At 31.6% G+C, this 19977-nt stretch overlaps 1 protein-coding gene across 1 annotated transcript; it reads right to left on the reverse strand.

Moving 5' to 3' along the window:
* Nucleotides 1-1779: 1779 nt before the first annotated feature.
* LOC130451987 (uncharacterized) lies at nt 1780-3551 on the reverse strand. Its single transcript, XM_056791347.1, has 3 exons — nt 2899-3551; nt 2371-2763; nt 1780-2252 (listed from the first exon to the last, which is right to left on the reverse strand). Exons 1-3 carry the CDS (start codon nt 3140-3142, stop codon nt 1780-1782), a joined length of 1110 nt encoding a protein of 369 aa, XP_056647325.1. The 5' UTR covers nt 3143-3551.
* Between the last annotated feature and the right edge of the window lie 16426 nt (nt 3552-19977).

The raw sequence follows: 19977 nt of genomic DNA on the forward strand, positions 1-19977 counted from the left end.
TTTAAAGGCCAATTTTAACAAAAATACAGTTTTATTCATTATTATGAATTAATATTAATTTAAAATCCAATATCCAATTATTCAGTTAATTTTAAGTTCCATTTATAATAGGTATACAATGAAGAAAAGAAATTAAAGAAAATGAATTATTTTTGAAAATGATCTGTATTTTATAATTAGTAAAACAGAAGCCATTAACAAACTTTAAACTAAAAATTAAAAAGTAAAAACAAATGAAATGATTTAAACTGATTTATGAAAAATATTTCTAATAATAATCTAAATTATTAAATTTAAGAAAAATAATAAAATATCAGATATATATAAAATAAAGAGATAGGTAGAAATCTGTCAATGAGTAATTTTGAACATTTTTTTTCCAGTTTTTCTGCCGTCATCTTCATCCCCTTTTACAGACTTTCTCTTCAAATTCGTGCTTTCAAATTTAGCTTTTAGATTTCTAAAATTTATTCTGATTATAGTCCTTAATTTACAAAAAGCCTTAATTATTTTAAATGGATAGTTCGAATCTTTTTTAAAGATTTTCTTTGCTAAATTAAAAACAACACCTGGCCCTTTTCTGAACGATTCTCCATGATGGCTTTCAAAATAAGTGTTCCAAGTTTTAACTTTTTTTAAAAATTCTTCTCATGGCTTAGTGAGACCACCGTACGACAGTTGTTGAATCCAAGAAGGAATACTAAGTACATACGAGTGTTCTTGTGTCGTTTCGTATGTAAAATCACCCAGACTTGGAAAAATATTTTTGTATTTTTTAGCAAGATAACCAGCAATATATTCTAGAGCATCATTAGTCGTTTCCTGTGAATTTTGATGATAATCTGAGCATGAGGATAAATCAGATGAAACTGATGAAAAAGAAGAACTGCCTTGCGTTTCGTTAATATCAAAGGACTGCTCAGCTTCACTGGCAACATTCGCAGTTTTCAAAACATTTGGGGCGATGTACTCTTCCAGTACTTTTTCATCAGTGTTGACACCTGACCCTAAGATACCAGGATTTTTTCCTAATAAAATCATGCGAATCCTGTAAATCGCAGATAAAGGTGACGGATGCTCATCTGGCCCTCCTCTACTTCTCATTTAGAAAAAGAAGTTTTCTAAACTGTCCTGATTTAATTTATGGGTGCATATGTACTTTACATCCATACTTTCTTTCATGTCCTCATAAAGTAGCTGTAATGAAGATATTGATATTAACATACCTTTTTGGAATGTCATCAAACAATTTTTTCCAATTTTTTACAATTTTTTACAATTTGATAAATTTTGTTGAGGTGTTTTTGGTTTTCTAAATCTATGCCATAAGCATGTTTTGTAGGTATATTTGCCCTCGGAACATAGCTATTGAAAATATCAAACCATGCATTTATGTCAGCAATAAAATGCCCTAGATTTTCTGACATATTTTTGTCTTGTCCAGGCTTGTATCGCAAAAGTCCAGTGGAAACACTATTGGAGAGCAATTCAGCAGCTAGTTTTACATTTTGTCTGAGAGTTTTTTCCACATCAAGATGTTTTTTGTTAATTTTCCAGCAGGGATTTACTTCATTATCAGTAAGCGTTACCAGAGCTTCAAGTGGACTTTTATTCACGAATAAATTATCTTCAAGCATAAAACCTTTGTCAAGTAGCCAGTTGCGTAATAGTTTTAGCAGGTGAGGTGCATCGGCAAACATATACACATTCTTACCACTAACAGGATGCTTAAAAGATGTCTGATTAATATCGATATTTAACTGTTTCCATAATCCCACATTACTTGCAACCACAATCGCTCACACATGCCACTACATTGAAATTTATTTTATGCAGTTCAGTTATAATATCCATTAAAAGAGATTTGGTCATTTTTTGATCGAAACCTATATAAATTGGTTGTTTCCAGTTTGAAAAGAGCCCTCTAGCCATGACTACTTGCATATAATTATGTGGTCCTAGCACTTCATCTTGAGCAATATTATATTCTTCAGTTTTCTTGACCTTCACTTCATCGTACTGTAAAACTACTGTCCTTTCAAAATCAGAAAATGACTCTCCGGCTAGTTTCAGCAGAAATAAAACATCTTTCAAAATACCCTGATTAAGGTTTAGTTGGGAAGCCCACCTTCTTAATGATGAAAGACCAGGTAACGAGTAATGCAACTTATTTCTTAAAAATAAATATGACTTCTTGCTGTAGTATCTTAGCGTAAAGGCTGTTGCAATTTCTTCTCTTGTCCAGAACAGTTCTAAGTATAGCAGACGCAGCTTCATTTCTCTGAAACAGAGATGTTACCTTGGGACTAGATTTATAGCATTTATTTTTGAAATATATCAATTGTTCATTAAGTTTTTTAATATTTGTGCTTTTTATATTACTTCTGGATTTTAAAAGAGCATACTGTCTTTCTAACTTTTCATATTTCTCTACAGACTCATTGTACAAAGCCTTATAATCATAGTTTTCTGGGACAAAGTTGGGGGTTGATGAAGTGGAAGGCTCTGGTACATGCTCTTCAAACTGAATACTTCCAAAAGATTTAGGATTATGGTCTTCGGTATCATCAGAAAAAGTATTAATAGGAGCTGTTAACGTGGCTACTTTTAAAAGTTTGTTCACTTCCTCCTTTGCATTTCGTTTGGCCAGTCTTTCTTCTCTGGAACTGATGCTTGAACTACTAGCTTCACTTGTTGATTTTTTTGAATACAATCCCAAAGTAGGAACAGCGGTTTTTTTCAATATTTTTCGTAGTGGTAAACCTAAAATACATATACATATTATATATATTTATGAACAAATTGAGTTACTAAATTTCATTACCAAAATCATTTTGGGACAGTATAGACTTTGAAAGCTATAAACTATTACACTAAACAATTAAATAATTCACCAACCTAATAATTCATTCTGTAAGTCTCTTTCATAATCCTTTTCTGTGAAATGAACTGAGCAGATGTAGCTAGTATCAGGGTTAAATTTATCTTCCCGTTTGCATCGTAATATCCATTCTTTTCTCATAGTTTGGGAAACAAGATCTTTAGCTTTGGGAAACCGATGAAATATAAAATATTCATGTTCTTGCTGCCTTGTTTTATAGGTATTACCACAACCATACACAGCACAACGTGTACCAGGCATTTTGATTTTTGGACATATACTACATGCACTAAAATCAAACAAAGTTTCATTTAGCAAAAAAAAGTAAAATAAAAATCTAGATTAGTTGCTGGACAAATGCAAACCAACCGACCAAAAACGCTGTTATGATTCGCCCATTTTTTTAATTTTTTATTGTGGTGTATAAAGAATAGAAATTTAAATAAGCCAATTAAATTGTCATTTCTGCTCAGCTGGTTTTCTTTCAGCCAGTAACTGACTTGGATTTTAATTTTTATTTTGCTATTTAAATCCAGCTTTAATATAACAAAACATTTTTACCTACCCTTGAAAGTCTCACAAGATTATTTTGCCTTAAACAATAATATTGTCTTTGTTCACTATTCTCCACATATATAATACACACAAATAATAGTTTTTAAAACGTAGAACTAAGTGAAAAACGAATTTCCAACTCTTCAATCACTTGTACGACCTTTTCGAATTAACAAAAACACAAGCAATACCGCACAGCGTAAATGGTAAACAAGCCGTCGAGGTCTGCAGGTGACGTAAGCATCACTTGACTTGGCTCAAGAATTGGCGTATGTACGTCTTATGGGATTGATCAATCCTATTGGTGAACTATTCTTGGGTCTAGATAACGTTTATGTTTTATTTTATTTTCACCATTCGGTACATGTTGTTTCTCTTTTTAACGATACGTATTGGAAGAGGACAGTGTAATGCCAACCCTTCAACGTCTTAAAGAAGCCACTTTGTTTCATTAGCAGTTTAAATGTGAAATACCTATGTTAATCATAGAATTATCACTGCTGGTTTTACAAAATATTTAGCATACCAAAATTATAAAATCACATATTTCAACGCCAATGTGTGAATATCGAGTTTCCTCGTGGAAACGGTAATACTTTGATTATAGCAAAAAATGAAATTTGTGCATTGTGCTTTTTGCATATTTAATCATTTCATTGACGTTATAAAATCCTCCTCAGTTGAAATATCAGAAATTCAGATTAAACATATCATCGGGATATTCTTTCGATTTCTTAGTATCCACGTATCATTCAAAAGAGTTTTTGGAGTAAAATATATGATCATCAGTAATCAAGGAGCACCGTCTACAGGAGTGTGTTGAAAAAAAATGGAGAATATGTTGAGAAAAAAAGAAAAGTTAGACTTTTCAAAGATATATAAATTAAGGCGAATATAGTATATTAGTAAATCAATAACCAATGCTGGTGATTGGGTAATCATTCGTAATAAAATTCTTTGTTGCCTGTTAATGAGAACAATGAAGAAATAATGAAAATTTTAATATCCTGATCCTGTAGGGAATGGAAAAAGTCTATAATCGATTGATACAGGTATCAAAAAGATTTGTCTTTAGGAAGAATGGCGAAAATAATAAAGTGCAACGGTAAAGGACGAATGAGTTCTTCGACTATCTAGAGCAGCGGTGCTCAAACTTTTTTAGTGACGGAACCCTTTTGTAAAGCGAAATACTTGACGGAACCCTACAATAAAACAATAGTCTCTAAAAGTAAATTCTTTATTAATAAGCATAATAAACGTAGAATGTAACTGATTTTTATTTTTGATTAATCCTGTTTCGCACAAATATGTTGTTGGAAATAGAAGAAGAATATTCAGAGCCATTTTGGCAAGCATTGGTTATTCGTCACGGATTCTGCACCAATAATCGTTGAGAGATGTCGTCGTTTTGAACAATGACTCCATACTTGTGTCTGATGACACTTCTAAAAGAGATTCATATATCTCATTTGACATACTTTCGGGCTTTTGCAAGGTGGGTAAAAAGGGATTATGAATCCATGAATTCAGTTTCAATTTTGTATTCTGTTCTTCGGGAAAATACTTCTCCAAAGATGCGCGCATCGAAGTGAGATATTGGACTAATTCTTCAAATACATCATCTTGAAACATTTCTGAGTTGTTATCGCTAACAAACTCACTGAGTAACGTAAAACTTTCTATTTCTTTCTTACTAACGCAAATAATCCAAAAATCTAATTTTCTTTTAAAGGAAGTTATTTTGTTACTGGCCTGGAACACTGTTGTCTGTTTACCTTGCAATGATAAATTTAATTCGTTCAGTTTTTGAAAGATATCCGCCATGAAAGACAGTCGGAACAACCAAGTTTTATCATACAAACGGTCTTTCAAATTAAAAGAAGTATCTGAAAGAAACATTTGTAACTCGGCTTTAACTTCAAATAGCCTTGTTAAAGTTTTACCCCGAGACAGCCATCGCACTTCTGTATGGAACAGCAGTGTTTTATGTTTGCTACCATAATCTTCACACAATAATGAGAACAATCGGGATTGTAGTCGTCGCGATTTGATAAAATTAATAATTTTTACCGCTTCATCCATTACTAATTTTAGGTTTGACGGCATTTGCTTCATTGCTAGTGTTTGTCTATGCAGGAGACAATGACTGGAACCACAATTTGGTGCTTTTTTTTTGTATTCGTGACACGACTCCTGCTGTTTTACCCGTCATCGCCTTAGCCCCATCTGTACAAATGTCAATGCATACTGTAGAGATATATTTTTTCAATCTTCTGACTCTCGTATTTTGTACAGGGATCGGTGTAAGTAAAGAGCTTGCAATAGGTTTGCCATAAAGTTTTATTGAAGAGCGGCGTGATGTTAAACTCTCCTCGTAAAATGCACTGTTTCAAGTTAGAATGAAATTACACACTTTGAGTATGGCGGATCTAGAGGTTTGTTCTTGGTAGTTGCACTGGCAGTTATATACTCATGAACTGGCCTGCACTGGTCCAGTTCCAGTGCTGCTACCAAGAACAAACTTTAGGTGTGCTGATTACGAATACTAAATCGCTAGAAAATCGAGTAGCAAAATAATGGGGTTTTCAAATAATATTTTTAAAGCAAAAACAGCAATCTCCAAAGCCACAAAGATTGCCGAGTGTTAAAAAAATACAAGTATGTGTTAAGGTAAGTAAGGAAAATTCTCCGAAAAATAGTGGAAAGTTTGAAAATGAAAGAGCCAGGTAGTTGGTGCATGTGTGCAGAAAGGAAGCAAATAGTATTGTACAAATGACGGACGGAATTAGAATAAGAAGCAGACCGAAAAAGAAATGGATATGATTGGTAATATTGATTTTAAAGTGAGAGTGGTAATAACTGACAAAGATCAGAGGACTGAAACGAATATTTATATATTTGAAATTGATTATATTGGAATGAAGGATTTTCAAAAAAATCGAAAATTTGTTAGATGGATACATTTTATTATCGATTTAAAATATATAAAACTTGATAATGAAGAAAAAAATCCTCGGATCATTCTTCTGGGGTTAACTGATACGATACAGATATGCTGGGGTATTGTCCTTTTAAGCCGGTGGCAACATTGGTGATCATAATTCCAGCAATATGATGATAATTTAATTCAAAATGTTATTCACATTTGCTGAACACACATTAGATCCACAGGATGCTGTACGACCATCTGTAAACAAAAATTCAAACATATCCAATGCATTACATCCCCATACTGTCAATTTTTTCAAATAAGCTCCTTTGAAATCTATCGGAATTGTTTCGGAAGATGCCTCTGCTAAATTTATCGAATCACCATTTTCGTAGTGGATAACCAACGCTATATCAGGAAAACAGGTCTCATATTCTAAACAGTATTGGTCAACAGAAACTTTATTAATGTATGAACTGTCCCATCTTCATCTTCTATAAGATTGTTCATCCACATCTTTAACATGTTAATATCCTCATTAGTTAATTCCAATTTCGCTTGATTAAAGATTCCAAATTGATAAAATAGTATCTTCATGTTAACTACGGCCGAATACATAGGTAAGAGAAAGTAATTGATATTTGCATAATCAGAATCTTCTTCTTTTTTAAACGTGATTTTCTTCTCAAATCCAATAAAAGTTTGTACGATTGTGAAAAATTTTCTCCCTTGTTGGGTAAATTGAGCTCCAGCTCTTGATCCAACGTCTGAATTTGAGTTTTCAGCAACCCAAAAAATAAGGTTAGTATGATTAAAAAGTTTTAATTAACAAGTGTTACTCTCAACCTAATATAAAAAGAAAGGTCTGAAATCTCCCTTTACGTTCCACAAAATATCTGTCCCCTAAATTAATACCGTTCAAACTGCTTCGAAATTATTGTCAATTCTTTAGGAATAACTGTTACGACTAACATTTTAAAGGTCCGCCTTTTACGAATTGAAAATTAAAAACAAATTTAACTTTATCAAGTGTTTGTATTTTATGTATGATATGTATATGCAAAATACACTTCCCAACAAGTTGTATACACTATTTTTCCTACGACCACGTAAAAAATTCCTCAAAAAAACGTATTTTTAAAATAAGAACGTCAAATAAACAATATCACATATACGTTGAAAAGTATATACACAGGTGTGCTGAATAGTTAGAAAATCTACAAAATATTTTTTATTTTGTGATAGTAGAGATGACTATTTGATGATTTTGATGAATATAATATAACTAAAGAACAGAAATAGAACCAATCGAACAATGAATTTTTTGTAACTATATTAGATACCTAATAAGAACTAAATATAAATAAAAGTTAAATGTAAAGTTGTTTTGTAACAATTAGTGCAGCACCTCCAATTTGAACTATACTTGTGTCATTTTTCTGGTTTTTGCTTTTTAAAAATAGTAAATTATTGCTTCCCAATTTTGTCTATAATAGTATAATGATATAATGATCTGCTTTTGATACTTGCCATTTTTCTGGATTAAAAAGTTACTTGTAATTATAAAATCACTTTATTAACAGAAGTTATTTTCAATTTATACTTTTCTCTATATAAAAAATCTGTTTGATTTGTTATAATAGTGTTAGATTCCATTAATGATCTTTACATAGATGTTTTTGTAATCCCTTTAGTTAACCCACTTTGTCTGTCTTAATTAAATTTATTAATGAATATGTAACTAACTCCTAATTTTATTGTACGCACTTGAAAACTGTACGTCAATTATAGAGTTGTAAAATTCGAATGCCAGTAAAAATTAAACTTGGGTAGTACTAATTTTAAAATTGGTTCATTTGGAAAGAAAACCATAATAAGTTTGTAGATTTCCATGCAAAATACTATAGAATCTATTATCTTTATTTTTTGTCATAAAGTGGAGTTAACAAAAATAATTATTTAAAAAACACTTATATATGGGCAAGAAGCCAATCGACCGATATTTCCGCGATTTTTACACGTTTCTCTTCAATTTTATTAATTTGTTTTGGCAAATCGGGCAAAGGATTTCGAGAAAAGAAATCCGCGAGAGCCATGCGATTGCCTTCTCTATAAACTATATCGAATTGAAAAACATGTAAATAAGCCCAGTATCTATGTACTCTATCGTTAAGGTCAATCTTCTTTTGAGAGGACTTTAAAAAGTTGCAATCCGTCACAACGGTAAACTGTCGTCCATGCAAGTAATGCCGAAAGTGTTTTATTGATCCGCGAGAGCCATGCGATTGCCTTCTCTATAAACTATATCGAATTGAAAAACATGTAAATAAGCCCAGTATCTATGTACTCTATCGTTAAGGTCAATCTTCTTTTGAGAGAACTTTAAAAAGTTGCAATCCGTCACAACGGTAAACTGTCGTCCATGCAAGTAATGCCGAAAGTGTTTTATTGATTTAACAACAGCCATAGTTTCGAGTTCATAAGAATGATATTTGGACTCAGCTGGACTTGTTCTTTTACTGAAATATTCAATAACTTTATTCTTACCATCTACTTTATGCATAAGTATTGCTCCGTACCCATCGGATCTAGCATCGGTATGCAGTTCTATGGGATAATCCGGGTCAAAAATAATTAAGACGGGTTCATTGGTTAAAATACGAATTACTTCTTGTCGAACATTTTCATGTGCCCCAATCCATTCAATATATTTTTTTACCTGAGATAAGGGCATATAATGGTTACATAATTTGTGAAAATTTAGGGACAAATCGTCGAAAGTAAGTCCGAGGAGCGGGTAACTGGTAACATTGTTGAAGAATTTATTTTACGATGGTTTGGACGAACTCCTCCGTCTTTAATTTCATACCCATACGAAACAGATGTTTTAAGGAAAGAACATTTTGAAAAATTGAATGAAAATCAGGCATCTATAAGAATTTTTAATACCATTCGATGTCTTTCAAACGCTTCCTCTATTGTATCCGCAATTACTAATACATCGTCTATGTAAACTATAGCGAAAGTATACGCCAGCTCACGTAATGTTTTTAAAATTGCTTGTTGAAAAACAGAAGTTCAAATGGCATTGTTAAAAATTCAAACTGGCCATCAGGAGAAACAAATGCCGTACGTTCTATAGATTCTGGATGTATGGGAATATGATGGAAACCGCTGGCCATATCTAAACTGATATAAAATTTTGCTTTTCTAAGTCTAGGTATTTGATCTAAAATAAGCGGCAAAGGAAATTTGTCTGCTATTGTGTTTTTATTTAATTCACGATAATCAACGCATAAGCGGTCTGATCCATCCTTTTTCTTAACTAGTAAGATAGGGCTAGCAAACGGTGAATTACTAGGGCGAATAACATTAGCTTCAAGTAATTCATTTATTCTTTTTCTAACTATTTGTCTCTCTTCTACACTAAGCCTATATGGTCTTCTCTGTACCGTAAACTTGGATCATTTAAACGTATTTCAAATTCACCACTGTGAGTACGAGGAAAGTCCGTAATAAAAGAACTTTCATATTCACAGATTCACAAAATGGATGCAAATACCTTACCAACAATTGGTATTTTCCCAACTCCAAATTTAACAAGTATTTTTATAATTTTGTTTATGACAATTTTTAAAGGGATTTCAGGACCATCATCGAATGAAGAATATCCATCAACGGTAGAACAGTGTACTAGAGCTCTATGCACTCCACAACAATAATGACAATATAAAGAGAAACACAATGTCTAATAAGAGAAGCAAAAATATATAAGAAAAGGAAGACCCAGGAAAATTCGGATAGAACCACTAGGACATAAAGTCTGTCTCAACTCTCAAAAGAAGATATTGAGTCAAGTACAAGGAATTTTCAGAAATGGTTCATATACATAGAAACAAGAAATTTAAATGTTAAAAAGACCTTAACATCAATTCCATAACACTGGATGCTATATCTAGTTGAAATTGATCGACATAAAAGAATAATGCAGTCACAGATCTCTTTAACAATATTTGATAAAATTAAGAGAATTATTTGCCCATTCTTGCCTTGAATTTGTTTATCACATATTGCATATTGGTTTAGAGATGTTTCAGAAAAGCTCATACTACGAATTTTTATCAAGTTTTAAACATTAAATTGATTGATATTAACTGATAAATTATTATTTTCAAGTAAAAAGTCCTTCAGTCCACAAATAATGAACTAAAAAAGTAATTATCATAAACAGAAATACTTAATGATAATGATGATTGTACAGTTAATTCTCAAAGTTTTTATTCTTATTGGAGTAAAAATAATCAACTTCTCGAATAGAAATCCGGGTCAATTTTTGGTTTATTTGAATTTTTGTGGGAATTTCCTGGAATACCAGGGCAATGATTAGTAGTACACAGATAAGCACTTAATAAAAATAATTACCATTAGTAGATGTATTATGCTTATTTTGAACAGAAAATATTTTAAAACTGATATGTTAAATTCCTCATGTTATTTAATATTATATGTATATGTAATATATTTTATAATGAGTAAAACCACTTCTCCACTTCAATCAAATTTTAACGTGATTTATCAATGATTATGTGGTAGATAAATAATTATGACATTTGCGCTTAAGTAAAAAAAATTGTTCTGCCACGAAACGTTCTTAGAAACACGTGTCTTATATACGGGATAAGAATGAAAATTTGATATTAAAAATAGTAGAACATTTCATAGTAAAATTCAAAGCGAGCATCCTAGGGAGTTAAATCTGGCGAATGGGGTGAATGAGGTAACAATTCAAACTTTAATCAATTAATTTTCGCCATTGCAATAAGGGATACATTGTCTTGATTGATTATCACTTTCTTCTTAGCAAATATCCGCCGTTTTTGCTTGATTTTTCAACTCAAACGTAAGTTCGCATAATACTCACCTTGATAGTTTCTCCTCTTTCAAGATAGACAATGAAAATTATCTCACGCGCATCCCTAAAAACCGACGCCATGACCTTGTCTGCATATGGAACGGTCTTTGTCTTATTTGGAGCCGCTTCCCCCTTTTCAGTTCATTGTTTTTATTATTTCTTTGTTTCTGGTTTGAAGTGATATAACCACTTTCCATCTATGATTATGGAACGGCTCTATTTCAAATATTGCCAAACACTCGATGGAGTGTACCACACTTTTTGCAATACCTACTGTGTCTGCTAGCTCGCGCACTTTCAGTCGACTATCATCCAGTAGATTTTCTTCAACATTTCTGGAGTTGTCATCTCATTTGGTCGACCACTGCGATGCTGGTCATTGTAGGTCGTAAAGCCGCGATTAAACTCTGCTACCCAATATTTTACTGTTGATAACATCACAAAACGATGACCGATGGTTTCCATCTTTACAAATTGATCAAAATCATCCACTATTGATGGCTGAACAAGTACTAAACAACGTGGCGTCTTCAAGCTTGAAACATACGCTGTATACATGACTTTTTATCTAATACTGGTATTTTCAAAGCAAGGACAGCCATCTCTAAGTCAGGCTAGATACTTCTACACCATCCTCGTACGGAATGTATTAAACTTACGTTTAGAAAACAATTTTCCACTGATATATTTATCAACTTTGAACCTACCTTGCATATTCGAGTAGATATTTAGTAATTTCGATTATTTTTAATCAGAAAGACTGTAATCTCTGGCGAGTTTTGCAGTTATTATGATAAGAAAATTGCTGAAAAATGTATCTATATACTCTAAATAGCCAAAGTAAGTTCAGTCGAAATACCTCTCCATTCTCAAAGTTATTCTCAAATCCACTTGATGAAGGACTGGCTTGTCCACTACATTCACTTGTGTGAAGAAACTTTCTAATCCAGAAAAATGGCAAGTAACAAAAGCAGTTCTATATGAATCCCATTATACTATTATCGAAAAAATTGGAAAGCATTCATTTGCTATTTTTCAAAGAGCATAAACCAGAAAATAATTATAATAATAATAATTTCAAATTGTTCACAGTAACCAGTACAAGATGAGTAATTATTGAACTTACCACTGAATTTAAAGTTGTTCTAATTCAGTCAGAGTAATGATAGTCTTTCCTTTAAGAAATAATCCTTTGATAATTTGCAGTTATTACAAATACCAAAAACAGTTGATATCTTATAAATCACCTCTTCCTGTAGTTGTTTGTATCTAATTCAATCAAATAACCACCTGATATCAAAGTATACGCAGTAATACATTTTGTTTTGTACAAATCACATAGAAACTAGAGGAGAACATCGAAACCGGCGTCAGACAGTGTAATAGTGTGTATGGTGGTAGCAGTAGTAGTAAATGCAGCACACAAATTGTCCTCGCGTACTTTATGAAATAATCATTTGACTCTTTTCAATTTGTCACTATGCAATTCAATGAAACGTTCATTCCATAATTGTATACATTCATACTTATACAATTCGAAATTATTTATAATTGTATAAATCAAGTTCAAAAAGAAATCATTTTCATTTACGTTTGTAACCATAAGCATTCTCACATCTTATATGAACGTTTTAGCTAGTCTCCATTATAATCTATAATATCTCAACCAAGTCACATACAATCAAAACTTTTCAGAACAGTTCTCCATTACTCGTTTAGTTCGATTTGCACATATAATGTTTAATTTGTACAAAATGATTAGATTGGTTAAATGGTAATTGCCTTAAAAATACTTATTTAAAAACAAGTGATAAGACAAAATTCATTTATTAATAATTTATAATAATAAACATCTCAATGCAAAACTTATTTTTATTAGGTTAGTTTAGAATTTTTAAAAGAAGTCACTAAGAAGGCAAAACCAAACCGTAAGTACATTGCTGATAATTTGAAATATGGTTTTTGTGGTTACTGGCACAGATGACAACCTGCTACTTCAGTGTGTTTTATGTTTCGAATTATTTGCTGATGAGAGTATGAAACCTTCAAAAGACTTTTCACAAAAGAAAAACATATGTATTTCTTTCAGTACAAAGAAAAAGAATTCTTAAAGTCAAACTCAATAACGAAAACATCAATTTCTGGTGAGAAAAATAGACAAGCTACATTTGCATCTTATGGCCTATTCATATTGATAGCTAAAAAAGGAACAGAACACTCTGTAGGTTAGAATTAGTCTTTTTAGGCCGTTTTCAGGGATCAATAAGAAACCAGTTATACGTGTTATCTAATAGAAAAGATGTAAAATATTCAATAGTATATAGGTTGTTCCATTCCAAATTTGATAATTGTGGAGAAAATTAAAATTTCTGTTACGGTACTCAACAGCTTAATGAGCTATTCAACACTCAAATGGTAATGAAAAATTGTTGATTAATTTTTTATTTCAAGGGGATAGCTGGGGGGTAGTGGGACACATAGATCCCAGTGGAAACTTTTTGCGGGACATATTTAAACCAATGGTATTCATTACAATTTTCTTTACAACAAATTTTTATGTATGAAGACTAGAAAAACAATTTTTGCACAGAGGAACATTGCAAGCTGAGCAGAAGGTTGTTGTGTGTTTTTCTCTCTTATTTTTTTTTCACAACTGTGACATCTCCTACGAGTTGGTCCTTCATTTGGAAGATGATCTCCAACATTCAATAACCATTTGGGTCATTTTGATGGTCTGCCGTATTGGCGTTTTCTAGCAACCGTGTCATATTTTCCAGCCTCAGAAATCATTGACTCTGCAAGTGGAACCAGAAAATCCAGGTAAGAAATTTTCTTTGATGTATTTCTCTCCAAATAATCCATGCATTACCGCACTGGTCATAAGCAAACGGTGAAAAACTTTTTTCTACCACTTCAAAGACTTACGATCCATGTCATAAATACCAATCAATTGATCAGAAAGATCAACACCCCCCATGAACCTATTGTAATTGGCGACACTTTCAGGACAAGGAATTTCCTATTTATTACCATATTTTTCTTTTCTGTTCACAAAGGTCATATCATTTCCATGACACTTTGAAAGCAGCGTTACTTCTTTTGTATCTTTCCACAAAACCGCCGTAGTACCAAATTGATTATGAACAAAGTCAGCTTTACCCCTGTTTCTTTTCTTTTTTTCGACTAACCTCTGGATCTTTTAAATACTATTTGGGAAGAGGTGATTCATTCATTAGTATTAGATATTGCCAACCTCTTCAAAGCATTTAGATTGTGTAAATCATACTCATCAACATGCATATTTAATATTTTACAACAATGCCTGAAAGAGCCGCTTCATCTAAATATTCATAAATTGAATTATTACACTTATTTGAAAGTTTAAGTGCTTCTACGAGTAAAACTAACATAACTTGTACACAACAAGAAGAATGTTCTAATAATGTCACTGGTATTGCAGTTCCAATAAAAAAGAAATAGGAAACAAAAATGAATAGTGATGAATTACCCGAAGCAAGGGACCTATTGGGTACTTCATTTTGCAAGGACTTTGTGGTAGTGAAAAACTAATTTAATAAAAAAATGCGTCGAGTTTATTCATGAAAGTGGGGACAGATTTTTCAAATTTAAATTCATCAAAATCATTTTTTACCATCCCATCACCAAAGAAAAGCCTTTTACATTAGCCTACAGAATGTTGTTATTTAGAGTGAGTTTACTAATTCAATCAACTGACGATCTTAAATGAAATTATACTCGGTAATATTTTTTTGTTTTGTACAAAACACATAGAGACTAACGGAGAACATCGAAACAGGCGTCAGACAGTTTAATAGTAAGTGTGGTAATAGTAGTAGTACATGTATTGGATTTCTCAATGTGAATATTCTTCTTATCTTCATAGTATCTTTTAAGGGCTTTTACTTTTGTAATATGTTCATTCAACAAATTTTCGGCAGCTGTCTGTATGTCCTCAGTGTCGATTCATTGTACAATCAACCAATCAACATGTATACCATAAGTTTTTACATATATTTATTGTATTTAAATATTTACCTCTATTATTCGATTCACTTTCCCCATTTTGCTTTCTATCAGCATCTCCATTTCCTTATTGTTTCTTCTACACTTGTCAATTTGTCACTGTGCAATTCATTTAAAGGAAGACTACGAAAAAGAAGAAGAGGAGAAGCAAGAAGTAGAATAGCAGAAAGATACTTTTGAGTGACAATGTCGTGATTTTTAAGAAAATTTTCTGTCAGAATTCAAATTTCCGTTCTAATTTTTAATAAAAATTTATTAATTTTCTCAATAAAGTTTGTTGAAAAACTCTATCTTTTCATTTGTTTTATGCAAATCATTATTTATGCCAAATTTTATCATTTTAATACCTTTTCCTTAAATTTCCAATTATATTGTCTTAAAGCGTCATAAATATGAGTAATTCCGTGATTAACACGTTGACTGCAGAGCCAAACAAGCAATTTTTTCGTGTATAAATATAGTAATAAAACAACACTGTATATTGACATGTGCAGTGTTGCCGTTTCAGTTGGCAGGTGGGAAATTCAAAAAGTGATGGACTCATCGATCTGGCTTTGTAATTACTATTTGGGAAGAGGTGATTCATTCATTAGTATTAGATATTGCCAACGTCTTAAAAGCATTTAGCTTGTGTAAATCATATTCATCAATATGCATATTTATTGAATATTCTGTATTTTACAACAATGCATGAAAGAGCTGCTTCACCTAAATTTTCCTAAATAGAATTATTACACTCATCTGAAACTGTAAGTACTTCCAAGAGTGAGACTCTCTTAAAACCAATAAGAAAAATGTTCTAATAATGTCACTGGTATTGAAGTTCCAATAAAAAAGGAACAGGAAACAAAAATGAATACTGATGAATTACCCGAAGCAAGGGACCTATTGGGTACTTTGCAAGGACTTTGTGGTAGCGAAAAACTAGTTTAATAAAAAAATGCGCCGAATTTATTCATGACAGTGGGGACAGATTTTTCACATTTAAATTCATCAAAAACATTTTTTAACTATCCCATCACCCAAGAAAAATAGTGAGTGTGGTATAGTAGTATATGTCTAGGATGTCTCAATGTGAATATTCTTCTTATCTTCATAGTATCTTTAAGGACTTTTACTTTTGTAATATGTTCATTCAACAAATTTTGGGCAGCTGTGTGTATGTCCTCAGTGTCGATTCATTGTACAATCAATCAATCAATATGTATATCATGAGTTTTTACATATATTTATTGTAATTAATTGTAATTAAATATTTACCTCTATTATTTGATTCACTTTCCCCATTTTGTATTCTATAAGCATCTTCATTAGCCATTCGAAAGTATTATCTGATGTGGAATTTGCAGTATTGCCAATCATTTCGTTAATGCTTCTTTGACACTTCTCAATTTGTCACTGTGCAATCCAATCAAACGTTCTTTCCATAATTGCATCCATTCAGGTTTGAGTTTAATATTGTAAGTATCTTCGGTTCCATTTTCCATTTCTTCATACCTATACAATTCTAAATTATGTATGATTGTAACATTCAAGTTCAGTTCAAATGATAAGCATTCTCACCTCTTATTCGAAATTTATTCTTAAAGTCACACTCACTAATGAAAACATCAATTTCTGGTGAGCAAAATAGACAAACTACAATTGCATCTATCGCATATTCATTTTGACAGCTAAAAAAGGATCAGAACACTCTCTAGGGTAAAATCTGAAGTTTCATTCACTGAAAAGAATATAAAAAAATCGCTCAAATTCACAGTTACAGTTTAAAAAAAAAACTTTTCACATCAACTTGATGAAAGTACTGAAGTTGCTTGCTAACTTGCTGACTTTTTGCTATTCTGTGTGATGGAATGGGAAGTGAGCACAAAGCATTCCTGCTTCATTGTGAAGTATGGTGGCTCTCAAGAGGTAAAGTGCTGTCAAAATTGTTCAAGCTTCTTAAGGAAATAATATTGTTTTTGTTGAAAAATCACAATAGGTCAGAAATTTTTCTTTTTGATTTCCTTATTTCCTGTTCCTTGTTTTCCTCAATGTTATTTTAGACTTCTCACTTTACTGTTATTTGTTCTTTGTTTTCAACATCATTTTCCTCATCGTGGCTCTTCTTCACATTACTTTCATCTTGTTTTTGACTTCTGGTTTCTTCATTATCTTTTAATATCCTAGTTATTATTTTTATATCATGTATTTCAATTTTATTCCTGAACCGATATCCATTCGAATATCCTCGCATCTGAGCCAAATACACTTAGATTACTTAGTGTCCAAGGTTTATCCTCAATCCAATTTTCCATTAAGTTATGAGAAGTTTGCTGGAGTGTAATCAAGAATAGTACCTCATTTTTTCATATATTCTTTCATTCGTTTACTTGTATATTCTTCATTATTTCCGATCTTACTTAATGAACTTTTGTATCAAATTTAGTTTCAACCATTTTTATGTATTCTATTATCCAGTCTGACACTTAACTTTTGTGTTCCAGTGAAAATATTATAACATTCTGAAGAAAGCATTCATCAAAATGTTTGTTTCCAATACCTTTTACGCTTATGTCACGTTTTGTATATTTCATAGTGCTTTGATCTTCTAGTTTTTTAAATGTGTACTCATTGCCTCCTATTGTGGTTATTATTGTCGCTTATGAATACAGATATATTGATTGTCATTTCTCTTATAGGTATAGCTGAAAAATTTTTGAGTGACCTTACCTTTTAATTGTTTTGTATCTCCTTCATACAGCTTAGACAATTTTTCAAATATTTCATCATTTACCAGTACAGCTCATAATATGTGTTATGTATGTATGTACAAATGTATGTTTTTATATATTCATAATCATGAATACTACTCGGTACCTATGCGGTTTATAACCAAGTCCATAATTCTATATGCTTTTAAAGTTATTCCACTTATGTTACAGTTTCCAGAAAAGTTTTTTGTTCTAATGAATTTTCGTTTTTAGTTTCGTAATCCGAATTATTTATTTATACAGTGAAAAGTCTCGGACCCATAACTTGTTGTTTTTAGTATTATTATAATAAAAATATCCTATTTATTGTTATAACTTAATATAATGATATATATGCAATAACCTAAACTGTCTAATATCACTAGGAGCCAACTTCACAGCGTACTAGTATGTTGCCATTTTCACTTTCAACACAAAAAATATACTATGCAACGCAAATATTATTTTTGCGAGACTACTGAAAAAGCGTCGCAAAGATCTGATACTTTTCAATCATTATAAATAAAATTTTAAAATTAGTACTACAAATATAAATACAAATAAAAATCATACAAAATACTATTGTAGTTTTATTATAACTATTTTTTGAAAAAAGTGGCAATGCAAAACTGTTATATAGGGCCTATAAATGAAAATATGGAAGTAGCATTTAAAATAATAAATACAACGCGCTCCTCGATATTCAACTGAATGTTCGACATTGATGTCTGGCCGCCGGCGTCAGTGTTTGCAAGATAACTTATTGATTATAAGTACCCAGACGCCGCATCGCCTTACAACTTACACATACAATTCGGAAGCATAATCAAGCTAGGCTAGGCGAATCGGCATATTATTTTTATAAAAGAATAATAAAAAAAATTAAATGAAAGCTTCTTTTGCGGCGTCTTTGTGATACGTCAAAACTGCAACGACATTTGAATACTAAACATGCAACGTTATCAACAACGCCAATAGAATATTTTGAGCGTCTTTTGCAAACATCAAATAAAGAAAAGAACACTTTGGAGAAGTATGGTACTTTGAATGATAAATATCTATTGGCATCGTATGAAGTCTCGTATTGGATAGCAAAAACGAAAAAGCCTTTTACTGTTGGAGAGCAACTTTAACTACCTGCAGCTATAAGAATGTCTGAAATTGTTTATGGAAAACAGTATGCTGCTGAAATTAGTAAAATTCCATTATCAAATGACACTGTGTCCAAAAGAATTTCAGACATTAGCAATGATCAATTTCAACAGCTTCTTATGAGGCTTAAAGACAGCTCAAAGTTTGCAATACAACTGGATGAGTCGACAGACATTTCAAAAATGGCACAGTTGTTACTTTTTGTAAGATATATTTATGAGGAAAGCATTCATGAAGATATACTGTTTTGTCGTCCTCTGGAAGGTCATACTCGTGGAAAAGATATATATATAAAAAAGTAAATGAGTTTTTTGAAAAAGAAGGATTAAATTGGAAAAATTGTGTTGGAAATGATCATATTACATTTACACATTGTATGATTCACCGAAAGGCACTTGTTGTTAAAAAAATTGCACCAGAATTAAACAATGTGTTTTTTGATGCAGTCAAAATCATTAACTTTATTAAAAGTCGAGCACTTAATAGTCGATTGTTTAAAAATTTGTGCATTCATATGCATTCGGATTATACAAGTTTATTGTTGAGAATTGATCAATTGACAGCTGACCCAAACCCAACCCAACCTTGACCCTATCCAACTTCACACTATACTTTTGTTTTATATAGAGTCAAAGTTGGTAATTATGTATTCTAATGTATTCTGATTTTATTAAATTAGTAGTCGATAAGCACCTTTTGACAGTTTCATGTAATAGTGACACAAGCGAAAAGAAAGGCGAAAGAAAAACGTGCTCCGAAATTATTATTCCGT

Source organism: Diorhabda sublineata, chromosome Y, assembly GCF_026230105.1.
Source record: "Diorhabda sublineata isolate icDioSubl1.1 chromosome Y, icDioSubl1.1, whole genome shotgun sequence".
Taxonomy (NCBI): domain Eukaryota; kingdom Metazoa; phylum Arthropoda; class Insecta; order Coleoptera; family Chrysomelidae; genus Diorhabda; species Diorhabda sublineata.

What these genes read in the sequence shown, in the direction of transcription:
- LOC130451987 (XM_056791347.1), bottom strand. Translation starts at nt 3,142, where the DNA reads ATGCCTGGTACACGTTGTGCTGTGTATGGTTGTGGTAATACCTATAAA. An exon ending in CTTACAGAATGAATTATTAG is followed by an intron (nt 2,764 to 2,898) that starts GTTGGTGAATTA and finishes TATGTATTTTAG; the next exon opens with GTTTACCACTACGAAAAATA. An exon ending in ATCCAGAAGTAATATAAAAA is followed by an intron (nt 2,253 to 2,370) that starts GCACAAATATTA and finishes TGCTATACTTAG; the next exon opens with AACTGTTCTGGACAAGAGAA.